Source organism: Hyperolius riggenbachi, chromosome 3 (genome assembly GCF_040937935.1).
Source record: "Hyperolius riggenbachi isolate aHypRig1 chromosome 3, aHypRig1.pri, whole genome shotgun sequence".
NCBI classification, from domain to species: domain Eukaryota; kingdom Metazoa; phylum Chordata; class Amphibia; order Anura; family Hyperoliidae; genus Hyperolius; species Hyperolius riggenbachi.
This window is the reverse complement of record NC_090648.1, coordinates 48,061,500-48,082,737: the sequence shown is the minus strand read 5'-3', so window position 1 is coordinate 48,082,737 and position 21,238 is coordinate 48,061,500. Positions and strand designations below refer to the sequence as shown.

Sequence of the window (21,238 nt, the reverse complement as noted above, 5' to 3'; positions counted from 1 at the left end):
CGGATCCCCAGAGACGTAGGAATCTTTCTCACTCTATCACAGACATAACTAAGAACCGCCCGACTGGAAATGCGAGAAACGTGCAGAACATCTCACAAACAGAAAGACACTCGCTTTCCTCCTCTCTCCCCTCTCTCCCCCCCATCCAGCCCCAACAGACTGAAGCACCGCTGGCTTATCTCCTGCTGCGGGGGACCCCCCCCCCCTTTTTCCCAGCCTCTGTAGAGACTGGAAGAGAAGAGAAGAGAAAAAAAACTTCTTGCCAGCACAAACATGCCTGAGACAAATGCAAAGATAACCACTCCGTAAATATACAACACAGGAAGCTTGAATCTGAAGAGGGAGAAGAAAAAAAAAAACCAAGCACATAAACCAGACTCCCCCTCCCACCATGCATGGGAGAGATGAGAAGCCCGCAGCCACCATGCTGCACTTAACACCGAATATACACATTAACACATTATCCTCCTCTCCTACAATAAAGATAATGCAACACAACAACGTAAAACATACTTGCCTGAGCAGAAGACTTCGTAAGCCTGCGAATTCGACCAGCTTTTGGCAACTTTCCACGACACTGAGTGGATCTCTGGAACTACTGAGCGTCAGCTCTGTGTACCCACACTGGCTCAGCGGATCATCTCCAGCGGCAGCTGCCAGCCGGCCTCGGAGCTTCCAGACACCTGTGACCCGGTTTAGGCAAGGACTGATGTGCACTGTCAGTCTAAGTTTAACATCCACGAGTGTCGCCGCTGGTTCTCTCGAATTGCAGCTGTGTGCTTGGCTCCCACACACTACTCACACCAGCTTATCAGTCTCAGCGTGATAAGCTTTACAGTCCGTGTCCGTCTATTCCGCTTGTTTTGCTGTGGAATATCTTGAAACCATTTTCTGTCGGCCCCGGCCCCGTCTGCCTGTATAGTTAGGCAGGGAAGGATTTCAGGCACCACTGTTATAAACTGTTCTTATCACCTTGCTTCGACACCATCGTCTCACAGACTGTGAGATCACTTGACTCTCCACACAGCAAACAGGATATAGACTTGCTCCGGCTTCTTTCAATGTTTCCGTCATTTATTCAAGTCACAGGAATACAGATAGATACATTCATCATATCCTAGCCATGCCAATCTTCATGTTGCGTTATAAGCTCATGATTAGACTCCCTCTTGAAGTCAATCAGGTACCTTCTTCCTAACTACGTTACACTAAACTACATATGTACAGCATCCATTATATCAGATTACAGAAAGGACGAACATGCTTAGGTCCCAGCCGGCCTTGCGAGCTAGTGCAGAAGGAAGAAGCAGAAGTGAGTTCTCCATTGCTCGCTCCAGCTTTAATACCGGCTAGGAAAGAGTTAAATATGACATCATCTTCGCCACCCCCTAAATAAGTCTATTGGTGGACTCACTTGTGGTGTGGTGTCATCATACACACCTACTCGATTAATAATCGATGAGGCACTTGACCCAGATGCGGGAATGTGAATGTTTAGTAAATATGGCCAATGTTTACTGTTCCTGTCCTGTAAGTGGAGGTCAGAGTAAACCGATGGCCTTCTCTTAGGAACATGTTCTCAGTATCCCTGAGATGCCTCTGTCTATTTTAAAGGCATACACTGCGGACAAGCCTTTTACATAAAACTCAGGCCAAGTAACTGAGGCCTACTTAAATTATAACAAATACTTGATATACAAATAAATGGCCCGCTGATATTAAAGGGACTCCGAGCGAGCACCTCTCATGGGCATGTCTTTAAAGGGACTCCGAGCAGTGCAGAAACTATGGAAAGATGCATATCATTTTAAAGCTCTCTTTCTCCTCTTTCCAATGATATATAAACCACCGCCCTACGCCTTTTAGTTTTCGCGATTGAAATTGCCGCGGACGCGATTTCAATCGCGAAAATAAAGAAAATTAAAAGGCGTAGGGCAACGATTTAGGTGTCGCCAGAAAGAGGAGAAAGAGAGCTTTAAAATGATATCCATCTTTCCATAGTTACTTTGTATTACACAGGCCGACTGTTTCTGCTGAATGAAGCTGCTGACACTGGGGAAAGTGTCGTCCTGTGTAATACAAGTAACTATGGAAAGATGGATATCATTTTAAAACTCTCTTTCTCCTCTTTCTGGCGACACCTAAATCGTCGCTCTACGCCTTTTAGTTTTCTTTATTTTCGCGATTGAAATCGCGGCCGCAGCAATTTCAATCGCGAAAATAGCGAAAACTAAAAGGCGTAGGGCAGCGGTTTATATATCATTGGAAAGAGGAGAAAGATAGCTTTAAAATGATATGCATCTTTCCATAGTTTCTGCACTGCTCGGAGTCCCTTTAAGATTTAAGACTCAGACCAGTACTGCAAAGTACTTAAAGATGCATACCTTTCTGTAGCTTGTGCTCTCCTCTTTCATTTGATGCTTGAATCACCGTTCTACACCAAATAGTTTTCATTCGATTTCAATTTTAAATATTGCGGCTGCCATCCCTGCTATGTTATAACTTTCGAGGCTTGAGCCTTGAAAAATTTAATACCCACAAAGCAATAATCACTTACCAAGCTAAATCAGATAGTGTTTTTATGTCTCTGGCTCTATGAGGACCCACTACTTGATATCGAAGAATTGTGTGTTTTTATACTTTTCTATTTTTGGATATACCCTTTTGTATATGTATCAATAAAGCTTTTTCTATTGGGAATCTTTTTTGTAATCCCGAGATTGCATTGATTACATGAGTCCTTTTCTAAAGTGATACAATAACTTTCGAGTCACCCGTCTTCTCTGCTAGAGAAGTGCATCACTGAATGAAGCAGGAAGAGGAAGTGACACGCATGGCCATTGCAAGAGGCTCCTCCAGACTTTGTTGGAAGTCGGCTGTCTTAAAGGCATGCCCATGAGAGGTGCTCGGAGTCCCTTAAATATATTGATATATCACCAGCCACCTAAGAATAAGTACCCACAGATTATTTTTCCTGATTATTTTGTGAAGTTCCTTATTACTCATTTATAATATTATTTATTTTGAAATTGTGCTGTGTCTTTATCCACTTCAGACATCTCCTTCTTTCCTTTTAGGAAAAACTATCAACGCAACTGTAAATGTGACACTGCGATTTCCTGAAGAGATTTTTCATGTGGACTTTACCAAGCCAAATACTCCTAAATTCAAAGAGTTTGAAATTAGTTTCAAAATAAGGGTGAGTTAATATCATTGTTAAGGGGGTTCTATTAGGAAACAAGAAATTTGAGCGCCAAGCTGACCACATTCAGTGGAAGTTTGGCTCCCAAATTTCCCCCCATATCCATTGTTTATATGGGTGCCTGCAGAGGTAGTGATGCTCAAATACCCCTTTTTAAAATTCGAGTTTGGTCGAATTCGAATAGTAAATTATTCGAGGTCAGTCGAATATTCGAGTCGAATAATTTTTACTATTCGATTCGACCTCGGACTTCGAGCTCACTATTCGAGTCGGTATTCGAGCTAACTATTCGAGCTGACTATTCGAATTGGCCTTAAATAGCTTCCAACACTTGTTTTGAGGGTGAATGATGCAAGAAACCTCTTTTTTTCCAAGTAACAACAGCAAGTGATTATGTGGGGATGTTCCTTTAAAAAAAAATGTGGAAAGAGAAGTTGTGTCCTTAATTTTGTTCAGTAGTGTTACTGTATATACTTGTTCTTCTTCTTCTTTATCTTTCTTCTTCTTCTTCTCGATCTTCTTCTTCTATATCTTCTTCTTCTTCTTCTATATCTTCTTCTTCTTCTTCTATATTGTCTTCTTCTTCATCTTCTTCTTCTTCTTCTTCTTCTTCTTCTTCTTCTTCTTCTTCTTCTTCTTCTTCTTCTTCTTCTTCTTCATCTTCATCTTCATCTTCATCTTCATCTTCATCTTCATCTTCTTCTTCTTCTTCTTCTTCTTCTTCTTCTTCTTCTTCTTCTTCTTCTTCTTCTTCTTCTTCTTCTTCTTCTTCTTCTTCTTCTTCTTCTTCTTCTTCTTCTTCTTCTTCTTCTTCTTCTTCTTCTTCTTCTTCTTCTTCTTCTTCTTCTTCTTCTTCTTCTTCTTCTTCTTCTTCTTCTTCTTCTTCTTCTTCTTCTTCTTCTTCTTCTTCTTCTTCTTCTTCTTCTTCTTCTTCTTCTTCTTCTTCTTCTTCTTCTTCTTCTTCTTCTTCTTCTTCTTCTTCTTCTTCTTCTTCTTCTTCTTCTTCTTCTTCTTCATCATCATCATCATCATCATCTTCTTCTTCTTCTTCTTCTTCTTCTTCTTCTTCTTCTTCTTCTTCTTCTTCATCTTCATCTTCTTCATCTTCTTCATCATCTTCTTCATCTTCTTCTTCTTCTTCTTCATCTTCTTCTTCTTCTTCATCTTCTTCTTCTTCATCTTCTTCATCTTCTTCTTCTTTTTCATCTTCTTCTTCATCATCTTCTTCATCTTCTTCTTCATCTTCTTCTTCTTCTTCTTCTTCATCTTCATCTTCTCCTTCCTTTTCAATATCGTCTTCTTCTTCTTCACGTATTTCTCTTTTCAATTTTTTTTTAAAGAAATGCAGCTATTTTTGAGCGTAACAAATAGCTGGTGGGCGCACGCATGTTGGAAGCGCCATTGTATGTGCTCCCTGGCAGTGGAAACACAAAGACAGCAGGAGGTAAATTCAGCAGCAGGAGGAGGAGGATGAGTGTGTGGCAGCAGGCAGTCAATGAGGCAGGCAGCTCGCCGTGACATAATAGCCCTGGTACCTAGCGGTGATACCAGGGCTGTAAATAAACACAACAGGAGGTCCCAGACAGCGGTCGTGCAGCCCACATTGTGTCCAATACACAACTGGGACAACACAGTTTTCAACCCGGGCACCTCAGAAAAATTAAACCTTTTTTTTTTTTTTAATGGTTTGTTTGGTTTTGGTTTTGCAACCAATATAGCTATTGTTTGACGTAATAGCTGGTGGCAGAGTGGCAGCAGAAGGTAATTCTGTGTACCCTGGCAGTGGGAAACACAGACAGACAGCAGCAGCAGGAGGAGGAATGGAGGAGTAGGCGAGCAGCTATTGTTTGACGTAATAGCTGGTGGCAGAGTGGCAGCAGAAGGTAAATCATCTGTGTACCCTGGCAGTGGGAAACACAGACAGACAGCAGCAGCAGGAGGAGGAATGGAGGAGTAGGCGAGCAGCTATTGTTTGACGTAATAGCTGGTGGCAGAGTGGCAGCAGAAGGTAAATCATCTGTGTACCCTGGCAGTGGGAAACACAGACAGACAGCAGCAGCAGCAGCAGGAGGAGGTATGGAGGAGCAGTGTGAGTGTGGCAGCAGGTAGGCAGCGTGACATAATAGCCCTGGTACCTAGCGGTGATACCAGGGCTGTAAATAAACACAACAGGAGGTCCCAGACAGCGGTCGTGCAGCCCACATTGTGTCCAATACACAACTGGGACAACACAGTTTTCAACCCGGGCACCTCAGAAAAATTAAACCTTTTTTTTTTTTTTATGGTTTTTTGGTTTTTGGTTTTGCAACCAATATAGCTATTGTTTGACGTAATAGCTGGTGGCAGAGTGGCAGCAGAAGAAGGTAATTCTGTGTACCCTGGCAGTGGGAAACACAGACCGACAGCAGCAGCAGCAGGAGGAATGGAGGAGTAATGTGAGCAGCTATTGTTTGACGTAATAGCTGGTGGCAGTGTGGCAGCAGAAAGTAATTCTGTGTACCCTGGCAGTGGGAAACACAGACAGACAGCAGCAGCAGGAGGAATGGAGGAGTAGTGTGAGTGTGGCAGCAGGCAGGCAGCGTGACATAATAGCCCTGGTACCTAGCGGTGATACCAGGCCGTAAATGAACACAACAGGAGGTCCCAGACAGCGGTCGTGCAGCCCACATCGTGTCCAATACACAACTGGGACAACACAGTTTTCAACCCGGGCACCTCAGAAAAATTAAACCTTTTTTTTTTTTTATGGTTTTTTGGTTTTTGGTTTTGCAACCAATATAGCTATTGTTTGACGTAATAGCTGGTGGCAGAGTGGCAGCAGAAGAAGGTAATTCTGTGTACCCTGGCAGTGGGAAACACAGACAGACAGCAGCAGCAGGAGGAGGAATGGAGGAGTAGGCGAGCAGCTATTGTTTGACGTAATAGCTGGTGGCAGAGTGGCAGCAGAAGGTAAATCATCTGTGTACCCTGACAGTGGGAAACACAGACAGACAGCAGCAGCAGCAGCAGGAGGAGGTATGGAGGAGCAGTGTGAGTGTGGCAGCAGGTAGGCAGCGTGACATAATAGCCCTGGTACCTAGCGGTGATACCAGGGCTGTAAATAAACACAACAGGAGGTCCCAGACAGCGGTCGTGCAGCCCACATTGTGTCCAATACACAACTGGGACAACACAGTTTTCAACCCGGGCACCTCAGAAAAATTAAACCTTTTTTTTTTTTTATGGTTTTTTGGTTTTTGGTTTTGCAACCAATATAGCTATTGTTTGACGTAATAGCTGGTGGCAGAGTGGCAGCAGAAGAAGGTAATTCTGTGTACCCTGGCAGTGGGAAACACAGACAGACAGCAGAAGGGCAGTACACAGCAGCCCACTGTAGGTGTAAAATGTGTGGCTGCAGGCGACGTAATAGTCAAAGTGAACCAGGCTGGCTTAGTGAGCAGGAGCCAGGAGGTGGTAAAGGGTGGTAAGGCACATTAACGATGGTTCCGGCAGCCAGTTCATGTCCCCCTCTCGCCGACAACAGGGGCCAGGAACTCGCCTTCCACCCACGCCTGGTTCATCTTGAGAAACGTCAGTCTGTCCACAGACTTGTGAGACAGACGTGAGCGTTTCTCGGTGACCACGCCACCAGCTGCACTGAAGCAGCGCTCGGACAGCACGCTGGAAGGGGGGCAGGACAGCACTTCCAGGGCGTACTGCGCCAGCTCGCTCCAGATCTCCATGCGCTTGACCCAATACTCCATGGGATCAACAGGGGCATCGCTGTCAAGCCCGCTGTACGACCCCATGTAGTCAGCCACCATGCGGGTCAGGCGCTGGCTGTGACCGGAGGAGGATGCTGCTGCATGCATCTCCTCTCTAGTCACTGCTGCCGGAGCCTCTACAGTCCTGTAGAGCTCGTGGCTGAGAGACAGCAGGTCTGTGGGGCGCTTGCTGCTGCTGGATGCAGGCACCTGCTGCTGCCTCTGTGCTGGCTGCTGGACAGTGGGGGTGGAAGGCTGGGGGAAGGCTTCCTCCAAGCGCTCAACAAGGGCCTGCTGCAAGCTCCTTATTTGTTGCGCTGGGTCTCCTCCTGCAGGCGGCAGGAACTGGCTCAACTTCCCCTTGAGGCGTGGGTCCAACATCATGCTGATCCAGATGTCCTCCCTCTGCTTCATCTGGATCACCCTGGGGTCCCTGCGCAGGCACGTCAGCATGTGCGCTGCCATTGGGAAGAGGCGGGCCACGTCTGCTGGCACATCGACGTCAGTGCTGTCCTCATCCTCCTCCTCTGCCGCCTCATCCTCTCTCCACCCCCGCACCAACTCAGCTGCGCTGTGCTGATCCCCCTCATCAGCAGCCAGGTCAGGGACCTCCACCAAGTCCTCCTCCTCCTCCCCCTCAGAGGTGGACTGCGCAGCTGGTTGCCGCTCCTGCTGGTCCAAGGCTGCCGCTCCCTGTTCCAGCAAAGCATCGAGGGCCCTGTTCAGCAGAGAAACCAGGGGCACCCACTCGCAGACCATAGCATGGTCCCTGCTCACCATGTTTGTGGCCTGCAGGAAGGGAGCCAGCACTAAGCACACCTGCTGCATGTGCCTCCAGTCATCATCGGGGACGATGGACAGGAAGTTGCTGGTCTTGTCCCTTCTCTGAGCTGCGGAAACAGTGGCCAGGGCAAGGTACTGTTTGACAGCGCGCCTCTGTTCAACCAGACGCTCCAACATCGCCAGGGTGGAGTTCCAGCGAGTCGGAACGTCAAGGATCAGCCGATGGCGTGGCAGATCCAGCTCCTTTTGCACGTCTTCCAGGCTCGCACAGGCTGCAGCCGAGCGCCGGAAGTGACGCACAACATTCCTTGCCGTTTCCAGCAGTTCGCCCATCCCCTGGTAGGTGCGCAGGAACTTCTGCACCACCAGGTTCAGCACGTGGGCAAGACAGGGGATGTGGGTCAGGTTTCCCCTGTCTATTGCGGCAACCAGATTGGCCCCATTGTCGGCCACCACCTCTCCGACTCTGAGGCCTCTGGGGGTCAGCCAAATCCTCTCCTGCTCCTGGAGTTTGGCCAACACATGGGTTGCCGTCAGCTTGGTCTTCCCAAGGCTGACCAAGTGCAGCAGCGCTTGGCAGTGGCGGGCCTTCACGCTGCTGCTGAGGCGGGGGGTTTGGCCAGGTGTGCCGGAGGATGGCAGAGGATCGGAGGAACCTGCTGCAGTTCCCCTGAGCCTGCGGGGTGGCACCACCCACTGTGTTGCTGCTGCTGCTGTGCCCGCTGCTGCTCTCCCATCCTCACCCCCTTCCACCAAGCTGACCCAGTGGACAGTGAAGGACAGGTAGCGGCCTGTCCCGAAGCGGCTGCTCCAGGAGTCCATGGTGACGTGGACCCTTTCACCAACCGCGTGCTCCAGCCCTCGCTCCACATTGGCCATCACAAAGCGGTGCAGTGCAGGAATGGCCTTGCGGGCAAAGAAGTGTCTGCTGGGGAGCTGCCAGTCTGGGGCTGCGCAAGCAAGCAGCGCACGAATGTCGCTCCCCTCCTGCACGAGCGTGTACGGCAGGAGTTGGGAGCACATGGCCCGTGCCAGCAAGCCGTTCAGCTGCCGCACGCGACGGCTGCTGGGAGGCAGAGCCCTAACCACCCCCTGGAAGGACTCGCTCAAAAGGCTCTGGCGTGGCCTTTTGCTGACACGGGAATCAGCAGACACAGCAGAGGAGGCCACTGAGGACTGGCTGCCAGAACAGGCCTCAGTGTCGGCGGCAGGAGTTGCAGAGGGGGGAGGAGCAGTGCGTTTCCGCACTCCTGCTGGTGCTGCTGGAGGAGCAGGAGGGCGGGTGGCTGCTGTTGCTGCTGCTGCTGCTGAAGGCTGTGCAGTGATGGGTGTGGTGCCACTGCCAGCAGCAGATGCCTTCAGCCTCTGGAACTCCTCATGCTGGTGGAAATGTTTAGCCGCCAGGTGGTTGATGAGCGAGCTGGTGCTGAACTTTAAGGGGTCTGCACCTCTGCTCAACTTCCGCTGACAGTGGTTGCAAGTGGCGTACTTGCTGTACACAGTGGGCATGGTGAAAAACCGCCAGATTGGTGACAGAAACTTCCCCCTACGGCATGGAAGCGCTGCTGCCTGTCTCCCTGTGGTGGTTGGGGGGGGGGCTTGGGTGCGGCTGGGGGTGGTACTGGCTGATGCTGCTGCTGCTGCTGCTGAGCCTGAGACACCAGCAGGCTGTGGGACGCTGCCAATACTTGCAATGATGCGCCTCCTTGCAAGGCCCACAAGCGCATCCTCCTCCTCCTCCTCAGAGCTGCTGAGGACGACATCCCCTGGAGGTGGTGGCACCCAGTCTCTGTCTGTCACCGGGTCATCATCATCCTCCCCCTCCTGAAACATGTCCTGCTGGGATGAGGACCCCCCAAACTCCTCTCCTGATGCATGGATGGGCTGCTTGACTGTCGCCACAGTCTTGCTGTCCAATCCCTCATCCCCCAAAGTGCCCATCAGCATCTCCTCCTCAAGATCGCCAACAACAGCAGACAATTTACTCATGATGCCTGGGGTCAAAAGACTGCTGAATGACAGGTCGGCGAGTGACGGTGAACTGGCCTCCTCCCCAGACCCTGCTGGGCGGCTGCTGCGAACAGGGGTGGTGGTGGTGGTGAGGGTGGAGGCCTCGGATGCAGAGCTGATGGCGGGCTGCTCATCCTCCGTCATGAGTTGCACCACAGTGTCTGCATCCTTTTCCTCAATGGGACGTTTCCGACCCGGCTGGAGGAAAATGGGAGCAGGTGCTACACGCTGCTGCTGCTGTGTCTCTGCAGCGTGAGTTGCAGATGCTCCTGCTGGGCGGCGCCCAAGGCGTCCACGGCCAGTGGCTATGGGAGGAATGTTAGCCACTGACGCTGCTGCTGCTGCTGCGGAACTGTGCATGGTGGCGCGCCCGCGGCCGCGGCTTGCCACACTGCTGCTCCCTCTCCTCCTGATTCCCTTGCTGCCCTTCCCCTTGCCCAAACCGCGCTGGCTGCCACTTCCAGACATCTTAAATGTTTTGGGCGTATAGACAAAAGTTTTGTAAAAGGGCGGGTGAAAAGTGGGGTACTTTAATGGAGTGGGTTGGTTGGTGAGATGACTGAGTGAGTGTCCCCTAGTACAGTAAGTAAGTAGTAACAGTCAGGAAGTACAACTAGCAGTTACAATAATCAGTAGTAATCACAAGTAAATTTAGTGTGTGTACACTCAGACAGTGAGTGCACGCACGCAGGAGCTAGTAGCCTATGAACACAGTGACTGAGTGTCCTAGACTCCTAGTACAGTAAGAGTAAGTAGTAACAGTAAGTAGAACTAACTAATTACAATAATCAATCAGCGATCAGAAGGAAATGGAGTGTGGGTGTGTGTACACTCAGACAGTGAGTGCACGCACGCAGGAGCTAGTAGCCTATGAACACAGTGACTGAGTGTCCTAGACTCCTAGTACAGTAAGAGTAAGTAGTAACAGTAAGTAGAACTAACTAATTACAATAATCAATCAGCGATCAGAAGGAAATGGAGTGTGGGTGTGTGTACACTCAGACAGTGAGTGCACGCACGCAGGAGCTAGTAGCCTATGAACACAGTGACTGAGTGTCCTAGACTCCTAGTACAGTAAGAGTAAGTAGTAACAGTAAGTAGAACTAACTAATTACAATAATCAATCAGCGATCAGAAGGAAATGGAGTGTGGGTGTGTGTACACTCAGACAGTGAGTGCACGCACGCAGGAGCTAGTAGCCTATGAACACAGTGACTGAGTGTCCTAGACTCCTAGTACAGTAAGAGTAAGTAGTAACAGTAAGTACAACTAACTAATTACAATAATCAATCAGCGATCAGAAGGAAATGGAGTGTGGGTGTGTGTACACTCAGACAGTGAGTGCACGCACACAGGAGCTAGTAGCCTATGAACACAGTGACTGAGTGTCCTAGACTCCTAGTACAGTAAGAGTAAGTAGTAACAGTAAGTACAACTAACTAATTACAATAATCAATCAGCGATCAGAAGGAAATGGAGTGTGGGTGTGTGTACACTCAGACAGTGAGTGCACGCACGCAGGAGCTAGTAGCCTATGAACACAGTGACTGAGTGTCCTAGACTCCTAGTACAGTAAGAGTAAGTAGTAACAGTAAGTAGAACTAACTAATTACAATAATCAATCAGCGATCAGAAGGAAATGGAGTGTGGGTGTGTGTACACTCAGACAGTGAGTGCACGCACGCAGGAGCTAGTAGCCTATGAACACAGTGACTGAGTGTCCTAGACTCCTAGTACAGTAAGAGTAAGTAGTAACAGTAAGTAGAACTAACTAATTACAATAATCAATCAGCGATCAGAAGGAAATGGAGTGTGGGTGTGTGTACACTCAGACAGTGAGTGCACGCACGCAGGAGCTAGTAGCCTATGAACACAGTGACTGAGTGTCCTAGACTCCTAGTACAGTAAGAGTAAGTAGTAACAGTAAGTAGAACTAACTAATTACAATAATCAATCAGCGATCAGAAGGAAATGGAGTGTGGGTGTGTGTACACTCAGACAGTGAGTGCACGCACGCAGGAGCTAGTAGCCTATGAACACAGTGACTGAGTGTCCTAGACTCCTAGTACAGTAAGAGTAAGTAGTAACAGTAAGTACAACTAACTAATTACGATAATCAATCAGCGATCAGAAGGAAATGGAGTGTGGGTGTGTGTACACTCAGACAGTGAGTGCACGCACGCAGGAGCTAGTAGCCTATGGACAGTGACTGAGTGTCCTAGACTCCTAGTACAGTAAGAGTAAGTAGTAACAGTAAGTAGAACTAACTAATTACAATAATCAATCAGCGATCAGAAGGAAATGGAGTGTGGGTGTGTGTACACTCAGACAGTGAGTGCACGCACGCAGGAGCTAGTAGCCTATGAACACAGTGACTGAGTGTCCTAGACTCCTAGTACAGTAAGAGTAAGTAGTAACAGTAAGTAGAACTAACTAATTACAATAATCAATCAGCGATCAGAAGGAAATGGAGTGTGGGTGTGTGTACACTCAGACAGTGAGTGCACGCACGCAGGAGCTAGTAGCCTATGAACACAGTGACTGAGTGTCCTAGACTCCTAGTACAGTAAGAGTAAGTAGTAACAGTAAGTACAACTAACTAATTACGATAATCAATCAGCGATCAGAAGGAAATGGAGTGTGGGTGTGTGTACACTCAGACAGTGAGTGCACGCACGCAGGAGCTAGTAGCCTATGGACAGTGACTGAGTGTCCTAGACTCCTAGTACAGTAAGAGTAAGTAGTAACAGTAAGTAGAACTAACTAATTACAATAATCAATCAGCGATCAGAAGGAAATGGAGTGTGGGTGTGTGTACACTCAGACAGTGAGTGCACGCACGCAGGAGCTAGTAGCCTATGGACAGTGACTGAGTGTCCTAGACTCCTAGTACAGTAAGAGTAAGTAGTAACAGTAAGTAGAACTAACTAATTACAATAATCAATCAGCGATCAGAAGGAAATGGAGTGTGGGTGTGTGTACACTCAGACAGTGAGTGCACGCACGCAGGAGCTAGTAGCCTATGAACACAGTGACTGAGTGTCCTAGACTCCTAGTACAGTAAGAGTAAGTAGTAACAGTAAGTAGAACTAACTAATTACAATAATCAATCAGCGATCAGAAGGAAATGGAGTGTGGGTGTGTGTACACTCAGACAGTGAGTGCACGCACGCAGGAGCTAGTAGCCTATGAACACAGTGACTGAGTGTCCTAGACTCCTAGTACAGTAAGAGTAAGTAGTAACAGTAAGTACAACTAACTAATTACGATAATCAATCAGCGATCAGAAGGAAATGGAGTGTGGGTGTGTGTACACTCAGACAGTGAGTGCACGCACGCAGGAGCTAGTAGCCTATGGACAGTGACTGAGTGTCCTAGACTCCTAGTACAGTAAGAGTAAGTAGTAACAGTAAGTAGAACTAACTAATTACAATAATCAATCAGCGATCAGAAGGAAATGGAGTGTGGGTGTGTGTACACTCAGACAGTGAGTGCACGCACGCAGGAGCTAGTAGCCTATGAACACAGTGACTGAGTGTCCTAGACTCCTAGTACAGTAAGAGTAAGTAGTAACAGTAAGTAGAACTAACTAATTACAATAATCAATCAGCGATCAGAAGGAAATGGAGTGTGGGTGTGTGTACACTCAGACAGTGAGTGCACGCACGCAGGAGCTAGTAGCCTATGGACAGTGACTGAGTGTCCTAGACTCCTAGTACAGTAAGAGTAAGTAGTAACAGTAAGTAGAACTAACTAATTACGATAATCAATCAGCGATCAGAAGGAAATAGAGTGTGTGTTGTGTGTGTACACTCAGACAGTGAGTGCAGTGCGCACACGCAGGAGCTAGTAGCCTATATGAACAGTGACAGTGAGTGTCCCTACGGGTACAGTAAGAGTAAGTAGTAAGTAAGTACAACTAACTAACAATAATCTATCAGTAATCAGAAGGAAATAGAGTGTGTGTACACACAGACAGTGAGTGAGTGCACACACGCAGGAGCTAGCTAGTAGCCTATAAACAGTGACAGTCAGTGAGTGTCCTACTCCTAGTACAGTATAACTACAATACTATTAGTAAAGGACAGCAGAAATACTGGTATAGATGAGAGAAATAAACAGAGGACAGCTGCCCACAGAGGCAAGGCCCCCCTGAGGCCTAAACCTGTAAGCTTGCAGCAGCTGCCTGTCTCTAATGTAACACACAAGCTACTAACTAAAATACAATGTCTATCTAACTAACAACAATATAGGTGTATATGGCAGGTGTAGGTGAGCAAAAACGCTAGGTAAATGATCACAATAGAGCACTTGCTAAGCCAAAGCACAAAGGAGCAACTCTCTCTCTGTACAAGTCTCAGGCAAGCATGGAGAAACGGAACATGGCGGCCGCTATTTATAGGGTAGGGGCTGGCCAGGGTCCCCCTCTGTGATTGGCTGCCGTCAGAGGGCCTGGGAGCCCTCTGATTGGCTCTAAGGACATCAATCTGGGCTATGACGCTATTCGAGCTCGGTACCGAGCTCGAATAGCGCCGAGTTGCTCGAATAGCTCGAATAGTGAATGGGCTATTCGAGTGTACTCGGATAGCCCATTCGAATAGCTCCAGCTATTCGGAGCTCGAATACCGAGCTCGAATAGCTGAAAAAGAGCTCGAATATTCGAGCTACTCGAATATTCGAGCTCTGCTGAGCACCACTGTGCAGAGGTACACATTTTTTCCTTGGGGGGGGGGGGGTTTAAGGTTAGCCGTAGTAGGTAGTTAAGGTTAGCTATAGGGGGTTATTAAGGTTAGCCATGGGGGGGGGGGGGGGAGAAAATGAAACCGTAACCAAGATTTTAACTTCATCCCAATCAGTAGCTGATATACCCCCTTTCCCATGAGAAATCTTTACCTTTTCACAAACAGATTATCAGGGGGCTGTATATGGCTGATATTGTGGGGAAACCCCTCCCACAGTGTGATGTCAGGACCATGGTTATCACATCACACTGTGGGAGCTTTGTTGCATTGTGGGAAATAACAGCTGTTAAAAGCTGTTTCCAACTGCCAAAAAAGCATGCAGCATCTCCTTCCACTGTTATTACCTGCCAGCAATAAAAATGTCACCATGTGATAAATGTCAGAATCAGGGAGAGGAAAGATTTTACAATGAGTAAACATTGACCAAATCATTTATATATAATAATAATAAAAATGAAGCACTTTTTTTATTACATTATTTTCACTGGTGTTCCTCTTTAAGATCTGCTGTGGGGGAGTGGTTGAGGTTAGTTGTGGGGTGTACAGTTAAAGAGGAACTCCAGTGAAAATAATGATATAAAAAAGTGCTTTTTACAATAATTATGTATAAATGATTTAGTCAGTTTTGCCCATTGTAAAATATTTCCTCTCCCTGGTTTACATTCTGACATTTATCACATGGTGACATTTTTACTGCTGGCAAGTGATGTCACTGGAAGGAGATGCTGCTTGCATTTTTGGCAGTTGTAAACAGCTGTTATTTCCCACAATGCAACAAGGCTCCCGCAGTGTGATGTCAGTACCTCAGTGCTGTGAGGCGCTGACATAATTTTGTCGGAGGGGTTTCACCACAAAATCAGCCATACAGAGCCCCCTGATGATCCGTTTGAGAAAAGGAATATATTTCTTATGGGAAAGGGGGTATCAGCTACCGATTGGGATGAAGTTCAATACTTGGTTACAGTTTCTCTTTAAGATTAAGCATCCAGGGGGAGTATCAAAGGTTAGGCATCGGTAGAGTTGAGTATGAGAATAAGAATATTGGTATCTAATATTATCATTATTTTACTACGGTAATTATTATTGGAAGAGTAGAATATCAAGAAATGTACTGATGTTCTTCTATCGTCTATTTCTGAGATCCCAAATTTCCGGGTGCCCTTTTTTCATGTACAAGTTCCATTGATGCCCTTCACAGCTGAGAAAAAATGTAACCATTCAAACTTTCTCTCCTTTACAGATGTATGGCATCTACAAAAGTGTGCCAGGGTATAAAGATGTCATCATCAAAAATGTGAGGTATGTCTTGCAAGTGTTGTCTCTCTTTCATTGTCTCCCTCCCTTAAAGAGACTCCGTAACAAAAATTGCATCCTGTTTTTTATCATCCTACAAGTTCCAAAAGCTATTCTAATGTGTTCTGGCTTACTGCAGCACGTTCTACTATCACCATCTCTGTAATAAATCAACTTATCTCTCTCTTGTCAGACTTGTCAGCCTGTGTCTGGAAGGCTGCCAAGTTCTTCAGTGTTGTGGTTCTGCTATGCACTCCCCACTCCAGGCCCCTCTCTGCACACTGCCTGTGTATTATTTAGATTAGGGCAGCTTCTCTCTTCTCTCTTATCTTTTACAAGCTGGATAAATCCTCCTCTGAGCTGGCTGGGCTTTCACATACTGAGGAATTACATACAGGCAGAGCTGTCTGCACTCTGCAGGAAGAAACAGCCGGACACTTCAGTGGAAGATAGCTGCAGGGGGAAAGAAACACACAACTGATCTCTTGAGATTCAAAAGGATGGGTGTATACAGCCTGCTTGGGTATGAATGTATTTTCTATGTGTGGACATACTGTACATCAACCTACTTCCTGTTTTGGTGGCCATTTTGTTTGTTTATAAACAAACTTTTTAAAACTGTTTTTAACCACTTTTAATGCGGCGAGGAGCGGCGAAATTGTGACAGAGGGTAATAGGAGATGTCCCCTAACGCACTGGTATGTTTACTTTTGTGCAATTTTAACAATACAGATTCTCTTTAATTCTTTTTTTCTTACATTTTTTTAGTTATCAGGATGAGGAAAAATGGCAGATACCTTTGTATGATTGTATTTGAAAAAGGCTGAAAGGTAGCTAGATTTGCTGTAACATAACTAGCAGTCAGGGAGATGTATGTACACTTCTTCTTTTGATGTTACACCCCTGGCTGCATCTACTTCCTAGGCTGATGTGTGCTGTCCATGCTGGGTGGGAGAGACATAATGATAAACACCCTGATAATGTCTTTGAAAAAAGTCAGAGAAGTGAAGACAATAAATACACATTGCTGCAATCTTAGCCCCATACCACCATCTGAATTCTTTTCAGCAAGGTGATTGATAAACTATACTCTGATGATTTGATAGAAACCCCCATGCAGGAACATGGTCTAGCCCTGCAGAGCCTGACACTTTTTATATCTGGAACTGAGGAACAGTGGTGCTCAGATACCTCTTTTTGATATCCGTGTTGTTCCAGATCCGGATAGCAAAAAATCTGGATAAATCCAGATATCTGGATTCGAACCATTCGGAAATCCGAGTCTGAGTCTATCCAAATCTATCCAGATACGCAAGCCCCTTCACCGCAGCAAGGTAATGATCACGAAGGGGAATTGACACATGTACATGTTTTGTTGTTGCAGCCGCAGTGCAGCCAGAAACATTAGGCAAGCATGTAGATGCACCAGAAAAATTACTATAGCGTCCGCTGCTAGCAGCGGCCTTAAAAATTCAGGAATCCGCCTGGAGTCCTGGACCCTGTTGGTGGAGAAGGCAGTCAAGCAGCCTGCAGGCAGAGATGCTGTGTGGGGAGCGACTTAGTCTTGGGGCAGGCAGTCACACGGCGTGCAGGCAGAGATGCTGTGTGTGGGGACTGACTTAGTCTTCGGACAGACCTGACCGTGCTTTGCAGACCACGTGGTCACATGGTCCCTTGGCCCAATGCCAGGGGTGCTCGGATACCACTTTTCACTATCTGGAACTAATTCGGAAACCTACAGTGGTGTGAAAAACTATTTGCCCCCTTCCTGATTTCTTATTCTTTTGCATGTTTGTCACACTTAAATGTTTCTGCTCATCAAAAACCGTTAACTATTAGTCAAAGATAAAATAATTGAACACAAAATGCAGTTTTAAATGATGGTTTTTATTATTTACTGGAGATGTCTCTCAGTAAGCAGTCATGAGCAAGGATGAGATTCTCATCATGGGCCCGCCTTATATACAGGAGGGGTTGGCCAGGGTTCCCCTCTGTGATTGGTTGCTAGGGCTGGGAGCCCTCTGATTGGCTCAATGATGTCATGGACGTCATCTCCGTGGTTACGCTATCTGGATCGGGTACTCTAACTAGGTATCTGGACGGTTTTCCAGATACCTAATACGTATTCGGATTCACTCGGATAGTGCATTCCTGCTGAGGGATGATTTTGTAGCAGAGAGGCAGAGCTGTGTGAGGAAGGAAATTGCTCCTAGTACTGTAATTAGTGTTGCTCGGATACCTCATTATCCTATTCGAGTTTGGTCGAATTCAGCTAGTAAACTATCCGAATTCACTCGAAGTTCAATATCCGATGTAATCGAATATCCGATTCGACCTCGGATATCCAACGTCACTATCCGAGTCTGTATTCGAGTACAATATTCGAGCTGGCCTTAAATAGCTTGTAAAACTTGTATTGGAGGTCAATGATGCATGAAACCATCTTTTTTATGAAGAAAAACATCAAGTGATTATGTGGTGATGTAGTAGTTATAAGAAAGGTCTCAAAAATAGTAAATTAACTTCATGAAAAGTGTTTGCATGAGAAGGTGTGTCCAAAATGGTTGTTGTAACAGTCTTCATTTACGTCATCTTTATCTTCTTCTTCTTCTTCTTCTTCTTCTATATCTTCTTCTTCTTCTTCTTCTTCTATATCTTCTTCTTCTTCTATATCTTCTTCTTCTATATCTTCTTCTTCTTCTTCTATATCTTCTTCTTCTATATCTTCTTCTTCTTCTTCTTCTTCTTCTTCTTCTTCTATATCTTCTTCTTCTTCATCTTCTTCTATATCTTCTTCTTCTTCTTCTATATCTTCTTCTTCTTCTTCATCTTCTTCTATATCTTCTTCTTCTTCTTCTATATCTTCTTCTTCTATATCTTCTTCTTTATCTTCTTCATCTTCTTTATCTTCTTCTATATCTTCTTCTTCTATATCTTCTTCATCTTCTTCTTCGTCTTATATATCTTCTTCTTCTATATCTTCTTCTTCTATATCTTCTTCATCTTGTATATCTTCTTCATCTTCTTCATCTTCTTCTATATCCTCTTCATCTTCTTCTATATCTTCTTCATCTTCTTCTTCTTCATCTTCTTCATCTTCTTCTATATCTTCTTCTTCTATATCTTCTTCATCTTCTTCATCTTCTATATCTTCTTCTTCTATATCTTTTTCTTCTATATCTTCTTCATCTTCTTCTATATCTTCTTCTTCTTCATCTTCTTCTTCTTCTTCTATATCTTCTTCTTCTTCATCTTCTTCTTCTTCTCTATCATTATATTATGTGTCTTGGTTTACCTTTCTTTTGTAATATTTTTTTTTTACTTCATTTGTGGAAATATTCTATTTTAATAACACCATAGTTATATTTGTGTTGATGGCATAATAGGTAGGTAGTGGCACATTGCAAGCCACAGCACCTTTTTCTGTGTACCCTGGCGGTGGTAAAACACAGACATCAGCAGGAGGAGGAAATAGTTGCAGGCTTGCAGCTATTTGTGGTGTGTGGTAATAGTCGGTCGGTACTCGGTAGGAGAGTTGGTGGGCAGGTGGCAGCAGAAAATAGTTCTTCTTCTGTTCTCCCTGGCAGTGGTAGCAGCACACAGACAGCATAAGCTCAATGCAGCTACAGGAGGAGGAGTAATGTGTGTCAGGCAGTGTGATGTGACTGACATAATAGGCCCTGGTTCCTAGCGGTGGTACCAGGGCCGTAAATGAACATCATGAGGTTCCAGACAGCGGTCATGAAGCCCACATTGTGTCCAATACACAATTGGGACAGCACAGTTTTCAACCCGGACACCTCTAAAATAATTTAATTTTTTTTTTCTTTTAAAATAATGCAGCTATTTGTGAGCGTAAATAGCTGGTGGCGCATGGGCAGCAGCACCTTGTAATGTGTTCCCTGGCAGTGGAAACACACAGACAGCAGGAGGCAATACAGCAGCAGGCAGCATGAGGAGAATGAGTGTGTGTGGCAGACTGGCATTTGGCAGCAGGCAGGAGAGCAGGCAGCGAGACATAGTAGGCCCTGGGTCCTAGCGGTGGTTCCAGGGCCGTAAATACACAGCATGAGGTTCCAGACAGCGGCCGTGAAGCCCACATTATGTCCAATACACAATTGGGACAGCACAGTTTTCAACCCGGACACCTCTAAATTAATTAAAATTTTTTTTTTTTCAAATGGATGCAGCTATTTTTGAGCGTAATAGCTGTTGGCGCATGGGCAGCAGCACCTTGTAATGTGTTCCCTGGCAGTGGAGACACAGACAGCAGGAGGAAATACAGAAGCAGGTAGCGTGAGGAGGTTGAGTGTGTGGCAGACTGGCAGCAGGCAGGAGGGCAGGCAGCGAGACATAATAGGCCCCTCCACCTCATCCTCTCTCCAACCCCGCACCAGTCCAGCTGCGCTCTGCTGCTTCCCCTCATCAGCAGCAAGGTCAGGGACCTCCACCAACTCCGAGCCCTCCTCCTCAGAGGTGGCCTGTGAAGCTGCCTGCAGCTCCTGCTGGTCCAAGGCTGCTGCTCCCTCTTCCACCAGTGCATACAGGGCCCTGTCCAGCACACACACCAAGGGGACCCACTCGCACACCATTGCATGGTCCCTGCTGACCATGGTGGTGGCCTGCAGGAAGGGTGCCAGGACTGAGCACACCTGCTGCATGTGCCCCCAGTCCTCTGTGGAGATGATGGACAGGAGGTTGGTGGCGGCACGCCCAGTTGCAGTGATGGAGGCAACTGTTGCACGTGCAAGGTACTGGCTGACAGCCAGCCTCTGTTCAACCAGACGCTCCAACATCGCCAGGGTGGAGTTCCAGCGAGCCGTCGATCATGAGCCGGTGCTGTGGCAGGTGCAGCTCCTTCTGCACCTCTTCCAGGCTCGCTACGGCTGCAGGTGAGAGACGGAAATTATGCACGACCTTCCTTGCTGTCTCAAAGAGTCGGTCCATCCCCTGGTAGGTCCGCAGGAACTTTTGGACTACCAGGTTTAGGACATGCGCCAGGCAGGGGATGTGGGTCAGGTCTCCCCTGCTGATGGCAGCAACCAGGTTCGCCCCATTGTCGGACACCACCTCTCCGACTCTGAGGCCTCTGGGGGTCAGCTAATTCCTCTCCTGCTCTCGGAGTTTGGCCAGGACGTTGTTCGCCGTCAGTTTGGTCTTCCCCAGGCTGACCAATTCCATCAGCGCTTGGCAGTGGCGGGGCTTCACGCTGCTGCTGAGGCGCGGGGTTTGGGCTGGTGTGCCGGAGGATGGAAGTGGATCAGAGGAACCTGCTGCTGTTCCGCTGACCCTGCATGGTGGCACCACCCACTGCGTTGTTGGTGCTGCTGCTCTGACAGTGCCCGATGCTGCTCCCCCCTCCTCACCCCCTTCCACCAAGCTGACCCAATGCGCGGTGAAGGACAGATAGCGGCCTGTCCCAAACCGGCTGCTCCATGAGTCCATGGTGACGTGGACCCGTTGAC

At 46.9% G+C, this 21,238-nt stretch overlaps 1 protein-coding gene across 1 annotated transcript in view; it reads left to right on the top strand.

Annotated features, from left to right (window-relative positions):
* LOC137562089 (mucin-2-like) overlaps positions 1 to 21,238 on the top strand; it is an 84,455-nt gene that overhangs the window by 48,157 nt on the left and 15,060 nt on the right. The window contains exons 5-6 of the mRNA XM_068273426.1: positions 3,078 to 3,199; positions 15,721 to 15,779. Coding sequence (XP_068129527.1) covers positions 3,078 to 3,199; positions 15,721 to 15,779 — 181 coding nt within the window. The remainder of the gene's footprint in view (positions 1 to 3,077; positions 3,200 to 15,720; positions 15,780 to 21,238) is intronic.